Source organism: Cupressus sempervirens, chromosome 10 (genome assembly GCF_028749045.1).
Source record: "Cupressus sempervirens isolate cs-2001-9-10 chromosome 10, ASM2874904v1, whole genome shotgun sequence".
In the NCBI taxonomy this organism is placed as follows: Eukaryota; Viridiplantae; Streptophyta; class Pinopsida; order Cupressales; family Cupressaceae; genus Cupressus; species Cupressus sempervirens.
Window position 1 is genome coordinate 777776522 of NC_143127.1, and position 10808 is coordinate 777787329.

A 10808-nucleotide genomic window follows, 5' to 3' on the forward strand; every position below is an offset into this window, starting at 1 on the left:
TTAAAATACATAATTTAAATATTATTCTCTTCTACTATATTTGATAGTAGTAAAATGAAAAGATAACATTTTATTTGCAATAAATTAAGGCTCTCAAATTACAAATTTTCGCTCTACTACATCCATTGACATTCACTCAAATGAAACACTATTTGAAATATATTTTTAAACTAGAAGTATTGAACTGTAAAATTTTCTTTTGTTCTATAATTTTTCTTCACTAAGCTTTCTTTTGCTATACCTATAGCCTATATATTCTAGGTTCTAAATTGTTTTTATATTTGATTTTAGCTTATATGCTAAATTATACCTAAGAGACTTGTAATCTTTTTTCATTAACACTACTTTACCAAGTAATTAGCTCACATGAACTTAGTTACATAAGGAATCTTAGAATTAGACCTATCAATAACACCTACCACTTTCTATACTATATCAGGTCAATTATTGTTATTTATTTAATTCAATAAATTTATAAGTTAATAATCACTTCATTTTATTTTTTTAATTCTTTGATTTTTTTTTCATATTCTTCATTTTTCACATATTACTTAAAAATTTTCTTATGTTAATATATTCACATCTTAGAGATAACCACTTTTCCATAAGCCAAGGGAACCTCCTTGGATTTACTTTTATGAAGGAACCATTTCGAGATGAACAAAATAGATCGATATAATTTATTTTGTTCAAAGTGATTTCAGTACTCAGTGGGGCAAGGATCTTTATTAATTCTCAACTTTTTATGTAGCTGCCACATATGCGAATCTCCTATGTAGCTTCTAAATCCATAGCTGGGTAATTTCAACTTCAAATTATGCATAGTGAATTGATTACATTATTTATAATCACATACATCATGCATTCGCTCAATTTCAATCCCAAATGGATATGAACACCTCTTCTTGTTCTTCTCCAACAGATTCGTTCTGATTTAGGATAGAGGAATCAATTAGCATACCATCTTCAATAACCATCAGCGAGCTTTGCGAATCCAACCATTTGGCCATCTCCATAGTGTGAATTGTTTCAACATCAGTGGATTCACCTTCAACATATGGCTTCTGTTGTAAAACCTCTTGATCCATGCAGTCATTGTGGCTGTTGGTGGAAGTTATCTGGGATTGTTGCTGTTGTGGTTTTGAATAAGCAGCTTTCATGGCAGTGGCCTGTATGTCTCTCGCAGATAATGATGGAGAATGAGGAAGGGAGTGAAGGAATTCAGGGAAGTTTAATTTGGCAGAGAGTCCTCTGAAAGCAAAAACAGCTGCATCATGTGCCCGAGCTGCCATCTCTGGTTTGGGGAATGATCCAAGCCATATTCTCTTGCTATTATTCGGAACTCTGATCTCTGACACCCACATTCCCCACTTCCTTTTTCTTACGCCTATATATGTTGGATGTTTTCTTCCTTTCCTTTCTGCACTAGAACTGGTCCTTTCTCTACCCATTATGAAAGACTAAAGTTCAATCACCCTTTGAGATCCTCCTGTGATGCAATAAAATAAAAGCTTTTAGGAAAAGATATGAATCTTGCTAATTTAAACATGGTTTTCAGAAAGAATACATCCACAACATGTGGTCATCATTAAAGGCTGGACATCAGACATGGTCCTACGCTATGTGGACACATTTTTTTGGGTTACACCAGATTCTACTGTTCCAAAAGCTCTCTCAAAATGTTTTAGAAGAATATAATGAATAAGATAATGTGGTACAAATGATCCTTGTTCATTAGACGAAAATGTAGGAAACACTACACTGACAAAATCTTATACTTTGTATAAGGGATCAGGATGCTTTCAGAATCTATGCTGATCTAATAAAATAATAAGAGAACCAATGAATATACAGACATTTAAAACATTACAATCGAGTGATGATTTAAAAAGGTAAGAATCAATCATTATCCTCTGATATATCTTTAAAATTAATCCCATTAATCAATAGATTCTCCTATTATTTATGCAGAGATTTTCTCTGATAATTTAAACATGGTTTTCAGAAAAAAAAAATCATCCACAATATGTGCTCTTCAGTACAGGCCAGACGCCAAACATGTGATACTGAACAATGTGGACGTACATTTTTGTTGGGCACACCAAATTCTACAGTTTCAAAAGCTCAGGCAACTAAAATTGTATGCTAGCATCTCAGGATGTTTTAGAAGGAAATAAAAAATATGAAAAATTCCTCACAAGATCATCATTGATTTTTTATAGAGAAAACATAGGAAAAAATTCAGACAACGAATTGAGAACTAGCGTATATACAGTCTATTGAAAAAGTACAACATACTGTTGATTTAAAAAATGCCTAAAATCAATCACATTAATAAATAGTTTCTCCAATGGTTTTCACAGAGATTTCCTTGATAATTTAAACGTGGTTTTCAGAAAAAACTCATCTACATTATGCAGTCTTCTGTACAGGCTACGTATCTAACATGTTCCTAAGCTATGTGGGCATACAATTTTGGTTGGATAAATCGAATTATAATGTTCCAAGAGGTCAGGCAACTAACAAAAATTTGGTATGATCTCCTGATGTTTTAGAAGGAAATAAACGATGTGGGAAAATCCTACAAACCATGATTCGAAATAACTTCAATGGAAACATGAGGGAACCGGCAATTTAAATAATGAGAATTCGTCACCATTCTCTGATATATCTTTAAAATCAATCACATGAATCAATAGAATTTCCAATGACTAAAAATTTCCTTTAATTTCAGCAAAATTAAAGAAATATATTGCAAGCTGCATATCATCACCTCAAAATTCGAATCCTGTGATTTATAACACTTTTTCATGGATCATAGAATATAATAGGACCGGCATCTGAATTTAATCAGAGCAAAACATAGATAGTTTCTATTAGAATATATAATGTTCATGATAATATAGTATACATCAAATCAAATCATATGTAATTTTAACTTAATTTTTAAATAAGGCAATTCAAAGCTGGTATAACTCATTGTCATTCGAGAAGAGCCGTATAAACTTTATTCTTCCTTGAAAGTGATACTCAATCCTTCGTTTTGCTATCAAATATGGTTATATACCATATGAAGGAGATTATTACTACCTAATCAAATGATAGCATCTTTTGTCTAGGTATATTGAAAGGTGTTATTATTTGATTAGGTCGGAAGAATTTTCCTGATATGGTTTATAACGAAATTTGATAAGAAAACGTTACTAATACTATCAATTTTGGCCCATAGTTTTGCTGTACATACCATCCACGAGCAAAGTTATGATGGTTAGGTAGGCCCCCGTGATATTCCGTTCTCTCTTCTTTCACTTTCATCTGTAGTCAGCAATCTCTCGAATCTTAAAAAAATCAATAGTTCGTGTACCATAAAATTCAATTATTTAATTACGTCAATTTTATTAATTATTTTATTTTATTTTGATATAAATAGTTTTTTGAAACGGTTTTTTCATGTGACTCTTTGGTTATTGCTTCTATGTTCTGGCCTTTCTTCTTTGTTCTATGTTGCATTGTATGGTTTCTATGTTTTCCTTTTGTGTCTCTCCTTGCTATTTTTTTGTAGGTCCTAGATATTTTTGGCTTTTTGTGGTACTTCTTGTGTTCTTTGCTTGTTTCTCTTTTTGTTCTTTCCCTTAGACTCATCTCTTATGTTGGTTCGTATGTCTTTTCTTTTTCTCTATTTTTCAAGACTACAAGTGATAGTTTTTGAAGGCTTAGTCTAGTTTTTGGCACTTTTGGTTAAATGGTTGTTCAAGTAGGGTGGCCTTTGTTGCAACTTTATTGCAAAGATTGCACGTGTTTTGCTTTTCTTCATTCTTCTTGCTTGTAATAGAGGTGGCAACTCTTCTACTATGGTCGAGATTAGTTGGGGGATCAAGTCTAATTGGCGCTCTATGTAGTCCTCATGTGGTAAGAGTTGCTTGGTTGCAAGGTTGGTGTTCTTCTTGTTCTCCTTTCTAGATGACTTAGATTCTCTTTTGGTCCTATTAAGGTGGGATCCTTTCCTATGGAGGTGGAAATGAGGTTGGTTTGAGAGAGGTTTCCTTGCAGTTGGGAGCTCTTTGTAGATTGTAGCTCGTGGCTTTTTGGCTTTAGATCCTTTAGTGGAATCCCTTATGAAGGTTTGGGGAGCCTTGGTAAAATCCATTTTTCATCCACCTCTTTTGGCTTGGGAGGTTGTTTATCTTTTAGTTGGCTCTTCAATATTTTCTTTTTTGACGCTGATTTCTATTTAGGCTTAAGGTGCCTCTAAAAGCCCCATGATTGTTGTTGGTGTTGGAAACTACAATTGGAACAATTGTTGTATTGTCATTGCTGTCAAATATATTGATAAGACAATTTTCTATTTGATCTAAATGTCGTATCTATTTGATTGATGAAAAAGATTTGAGCAGAGCTTACTTTAGCTGTGAATCTTCATCATTTGGTGATCTCGTCTCATGGGTCAATCGTCATTTGGTGAATAGCGCATGCAATGTAGGTCAACCGCATTGCCGGTGTAATGCCCCACTAAGGGATCCAAAAGAATTAACCTAAAGTTTTACTAAGTTTTCCAAAAAAAAAATTTAAAACAAGAAAGATAAATCACTCACATCAAACACATAGTAGCGGAAGTAATACATACAATCAATTATAAGCATACATAATGGTTACATTCCTTAAGGATCCCAAGATGTTGAGTCACATTTAGATTTAATTAATACTAAGCCTAATAACTACTACATCCATATGAAAGAATAATTAGAAAGTCCAATGTCCTTTAAATAATATACATTTGTTCTGAATGCCTCTTGGCAAATTAAATTCGAAATGCTCAATCGTCGACTGTACATGTCACAGAGTATGAAAGGCTAAAAGAATATACATAAGTAAAAATATAAATACATCATCCTCCTTAGATCCATGATACAAAGTACAATAAAATAAATGAAACCATTCACCATGAAAGATACAAATATCCATCCATCATAAAACAAAACAAAGTGTGTGGTTCCTCCCAACCGTCAATAGCATCATAAGACCATCGTGGGCCCTAGTCATCCCCCATGTGTAACATCCCAAGCCACTGATCATATCATCGGTACTATTGTAATAGGGATGCCACTACTAAACATACTACAACATAAGCATAAGGAAATCTAACATACTAGAATAAAGTATAAGATGATCCTATAAAGTAGATAACATCACCTATCACATGCTAATCATCAATATAAAGAAGTGCGTCAGTAAATAACATCATCTAAACATGATAAAAAAGCATCCCAAGAAGCTCCAACCATGGTGACTACAAACGGATCTTAATGGTAAGGGTAAAAGCACTACCACCCGACTGCATGGAACCTAAATGGCCCACTCCCACCACATTGAGGAGATAGTCTCAAGTCCCAAACAGGATATCAAATCACATATCAAAAGTACTCTCTAAGTCTAAGAAAACCTAAAAATATACTAACTCAAAGGTTCCAAAATAGATTGACATCTAGACTCAGAGGTACACAAGACACATAGGAATCTACTATATAAGCAGGCAAGTGTCATCGCATGAATCATGCTCAGAGTTACCTGAGCAATCCCTTAGGACTCCTAAGTCCCTAGTGATCTCATTGCAGCCACTAGTATCATCTTGTACTGACAAGGCATACTACAAAATTTAAGGTCGCAACCAAGCATTCTCTCTACTCCCATCCTAGTCTGTACTAGTACTCGAGGCATGGGCGAGAATATACAAGACTCTTATTAGGTTGATTTCACTCTCATTTAGTGTAATGTTTTCACTTATTAAACAACTTATAATGAGTTACCCTAATAGCTACTTAGGGCCTGAACCCCTATTGCAAGCCACTTCCCGAAAATACATGCAAATAACCTACCCTAAGCTCATGAATCACAAATCAAAGAATCATAGTAAAATCACCTCAGTCCTATACAAGTGACTGGAAAGCATCATAAAGATAATCATAATAATCACATTAGTTCCCTATGAGCAACTAAAAGGCATCAAATGATAAATCACAATATCCATTGCTTCTAAATGAGCAACCAGAAAGTATCCCAATAATACTGATCAACGACTCAAATGGTTAAGTCAAACATGTTAAAACATGACATCACCAAGATCAAAGCAAACACTTCAGTCCCATCAAGGTGACTGGAAGTAACCCAAGTATAACTGATCGAGGACTCAAAAATGGTTAAGTCAAGTATCTCATATACATACACCTCAACTTCACACAAGAAGATTGGAAAGCAATAACAATCAATAATCCACACACATCATAGAGCATGCCATCGCATTACCATGGTTGGGTTTTAAAAATATCAAGATCAAAACATCATAACATCACAATCACACAACCCTTGAGCCTCTGGTAACAACCTAAACTGGTCAATATCTAATCCACCCAAATCCCAAACATAGACAACATACAAATACAAAGTGTAAGTTTCATAGTCTGGTTTTGATCTTGGAAATTACACAATAGGACTAAAATAAAATTTCAATTTGCATTTCAATGTATGTTTCAAGTGTATAAGATTCACAGTTTATTCCACACAATAATCCATTCATTTATTCGACCCATATATATAAAGTTACCCTCATGTTAAAAGTCAAATTCCTAACAGAATAATCTGAAGATAATCTTTTTATTTTATTTAAGTTATAAAAATCACCATTAATGATTTTAAATAAACTAATTACAATTTTATTAAAATCAATATTATATATTTTAACATCAATAATTAAATTTACAACCTCATTAATAATTTTCATTATTTATAAAACTTATTTAAATCACATTCAATTAAATTAATTAATAATTTATTTAAATATATTAAATTCATTATTATTTTATCAAGTTATAAAATATTAATATAATTTAATAATAGAATTTTTAATGAATGATAACATAAATTTAATATAATTAAAATTTAATAAAAATTGAATACAAATTTATAATATTAAAACTTAAAACATATAACAAAATCGAATTTCAATTATTTTAAAAAGGGCATATGTTAAAAGTTTAAAGCGATTTACAAATTGCTGCATACGTGCCCATACGGCTTTGAATATAGCCATGCAATAGGGCTATTAGCCTTTAATGCACTCTCCCCTGCATCGCAGTACACTGCGACTGCACAGTGCAGAGACGTATGTGGAGCCACCGAGGGTAGGTAAGAGGGGTAGGGGGTGGGTAAAACCCGCCCCTCCCCAAATTTTTATTATTATATATTTTTTAAATAAAATTTCTTTATTATTATAATTTGTAAAACATTTTTTTAAAATAAAATTTATTTATTTTATAAAATTTATAAATATGCAAAATTTATTAAACAATTCCTTTTTTAATATATATATATATATATATATATATATATATATATATTTTCAAATTGTTTTCAACATTACTCTAATAGAGAAAATATTATTAACCATCTTGATTTCAATCTAGAATTTTCCTTTTTTTTAAAATTCAAACCCTTCCCAAATTAAATTCTAATTTCTTTAATCTAGAAAAGTGAGGGTTTCTGATTACTTTTCTAATCTCTATGTATGCAAAAGATATTGACAAGCATTTAATAATTTACAATATTAAAATGTTTAAGTATTCATCACAGAGAATTCAAATTAACAATCCATAGGCATGAAAAAGATAGGAAACAAAAATTGCGTAATTAATCAGTGATCAAAATGCAAGACCCTACCAGCACCAAATGCTAATACGCAACCACCTGAAGATTGTGAGAGAATTCACTTCTATCAAAAATCTCTCTCTGAAACTTTCCCAGAAATTCCCTTCCAAAATTTGCTTTCAATTTTCCTTCCAAAAATTTGCGTCCAAATTTGTCTCCCCTGAAAAATGAACCTTCAATTGGTGATAAGGAGTTTTCTCCTCAAATCAGGGCACTAATTGTGCGTTCACTCAAGAGGACTCCTTGGTCACAAGACTCAAACTCATATTAACTTTCTTTATCTTTTCTTTTATCTTTTCATGCATGTCAAATGAATTATTAAATAACTTTATTTTATTTTTCACTTGACTTTGCTTTCAATTAATTTATTAACTTTTAAATCTCATGCACACTTTATTAAAATATTTTTATTAAGTTCATATGTTTTATCTTTTTAATTAATTTCTCATATTTTCATCTGATGCATGCATCATGCAGACTTAAAACTTTTTAATAAATTAATGTCTTTTCACTTTTTAATGTATTTTCAAAACTTAATTGATAAAATATTTATTAACTTAAATAATAATAATATTTAGCATTTATTTGAAAATGAACTCTAAATATTTTGTTAGTAAATTAAATAAATATTATCACATTCTAAATTAAACTTATAACTTTTATCCTCAAATTTAATTCTTTTATTTAATTAATTCTCCAAATTAATTAAATATTACAATATCATAATAATTTTTCATTAAATTAGATCATTAATTTAATCTTTTAATTAGACTTAATAAATAGAAAATTCACCAAGGACTCATAAAGTAAAATACAAAAAAATCATCAAAGAAAAACACATACAAAATCAAACTAAAGGGTTAAAATAATGAATTAACATCATTCAACACATTCAAAAGGTACTCAACTCGGATGCTTTTCCTAATTATCTAGGACAAATGGCTTAAAGGTTTAGGATTTGGACTTAAGAATTTATCTCCCCTCTCTTACCATTGAGATAATGTGATAGGGTATGCTCATCCTGGCAATTTAGGGAAGTTAATACCCAATACTTGCAACCTGCATAAAATCCACATATATAAAAACACAATATTGTAAGCTAAATAGGAAATGATAGAAAGTGTTGCATAGTATAGATCTTGACTAATAGGTGACTACAACTCCCTTCCTTAACCACATCAGAAATGCCATACATAAAGAAAACAAACACGTGCACCATACACATGCAATATTGGGTAAGTATCCATAAGAAAACACATATGATAATCTGAAAGCAATACTACTAGTAATCAAACATAAACTGGCCTAAAAGAGTTCAACAATGATACTGGAAATGCGAACTAGGAACAGACACTACATCCATCCCCCATAGACTTAGGCTTACTCCTGGAAGCCGACAAGAATGGTAAAGCTAAGAAATCATTGTGCGGGTCCCATTAGACCCTTTCCCCCTATAGGAGAATATGATTCCATTGAGAACACTACAACACACTTAGAGTAATATGATTATGGTTTAGTAATAAACCGAAAACCATATTGATCCAAATTTCATTCTTTTAACAAATACTGAAATAGATCCCCTAAACACTCTAAACAAGAACCACATAATGCTCGCAAAGACAATCAACGGAATACTACTTTAAAGCATAGATAAAAGATACATGTTTTGAAAATAAAATAAATTTCAATTTTCAGTTTTGCCTATATTTAGGTTTAAGTATAATTTCAGTTTGAAGTTTAAGTGTTGAAGTATGAAAAATATGCAACTAAAAATTTAAGTTCTATTTTAGTTCAACTAGTTCAAGTTTTAGTTTGAAACTGATATACATAATAGTTTAAAGTTTTTATTTTTGTTCAATTAGTTAACAACTAGTGGCATTCCAATATACCCAAAGTTCCCAATGTAGAAACTCGAGCTCTGATACCAGATGTAACGACCCGCCAAGGGATCCAAAAGAATTAACATAAAGTTTTACTAAGTTTGCCAAACATTTATTTTTTAAACAAGAAAGATAAATCATTCACATCAAACACATAGTAGTGGAAGCAATACATACAATCAACTATAAGCATACATAACGGTTACATTCCTTAAGGATCCCAAGACGTTGAGTCACATTTAGATTTAATTAATAGTAATTCTAATAACTACCACATCCATATGAAAGAATAATTAGAAAGTCCAATGTCCTTTAAATAATATAAATTTTTTCTGAATGCTTCTTGGCAAATTAAATTTGGAATGCTTAATCATCCACTGTGCATTTCACAAGGTATGAAAGGCTAAACAAATATACATATGTAAAATGGAAATACATCATCCTCTTCAGATCCATGATACAAAGTATAATAAAATAAATGAAACCATTCACCATGAAAGATATAAATATCCATCCATGATAAAAAAAAACTAAGTGCACAGTTCCTCTCAACTATTAATAACATCATAAGACCATCGTGGGCCCTAGCCATCCCCATTGTGTAACATCCCAAGCCACCAATCAGATCATCGGTACTATTGTAATAGGGACATCACTTCTAAACATACTACAACATAAGCATAAAAAAATCTAACACACTAGAATAAAGCATAAGATGATCCTACAAAGTAGATAACATCACCTATCACATGCTAATCATCAATATAAGGAAATGCATCAGTAAATAACATCATCTAAAAATGATAAACAAGGATCTCAAGAAGCTCCAGCCATAGTGACTATAGACCAATCTCAATGGTAAGAATAAAAAGCACTACCACCCAACCGCGTGGAACCTAAATGGCCCACTCCCACTGCACTGAGGAGATAGTATCAAGTCCCAAACAAGATATCAAATCATATATCAAAATTACTCTCTAAGTCCAAGAAACCTAAATGTATCCTAACTCCAAGGTTCCAAAATAAATTGACATCTAGACTTAGAGGCACACAAGACACGTAAGAATCTACTATGTAAGCGGGCAAGTGTCATCGCATGAATCATGCTTAGAGTTACCCAAACAATCCCTTAGGACTCCTAGGTCCCTAGTGATCCCACTACGGCCACTAGTATCCTCTCCTACTGACAAGGCATACTACAGAATACAAGGTCACAACCAAGTGTTCTCT

The 10808-nt window shown here is 31.8% G+C and overlaps 1 protein-coding gene across 1 annotated transcript; it reads right to left on the reverse strand.

Moving 5' to 3' along the window:
* Positions 1-698: 698 nt before the first annotated feature.
* On the reverse strand, positions 699-2845 carry LOC149536181 (ethylene-responsive transcription factor ERF039-like). The gene is made up of 2 exons (XM_089806448.1): positions 2774-2845; positions 699-1489 (listed from the first exon to the last, which is right to left on the reverse strand). Exon 2 carries the CDS (start codon positions 1449-1451, stop codon positions 876-878), a length of 576 nt encoding a protein of 191 aa, XP_089662574.1. The 5' UTR covers positions 1452-1489; positions 2774-2845; the 3' UTR covers positions 699-875.
* Between the last annotated feature and the right edge of the window lie 7963 nt (positions 2846-10808).

What these genes read in the sequence shown, in the direction of transcription:
- LOC149536181 (XM_089806448.1), bottom strand. Translation starts at nt 1,451, where the DNA reads ATGGGTAGAGAAAGGACCAGTTCTAGTGCAGAAAGGAAAGGAAGAAAA.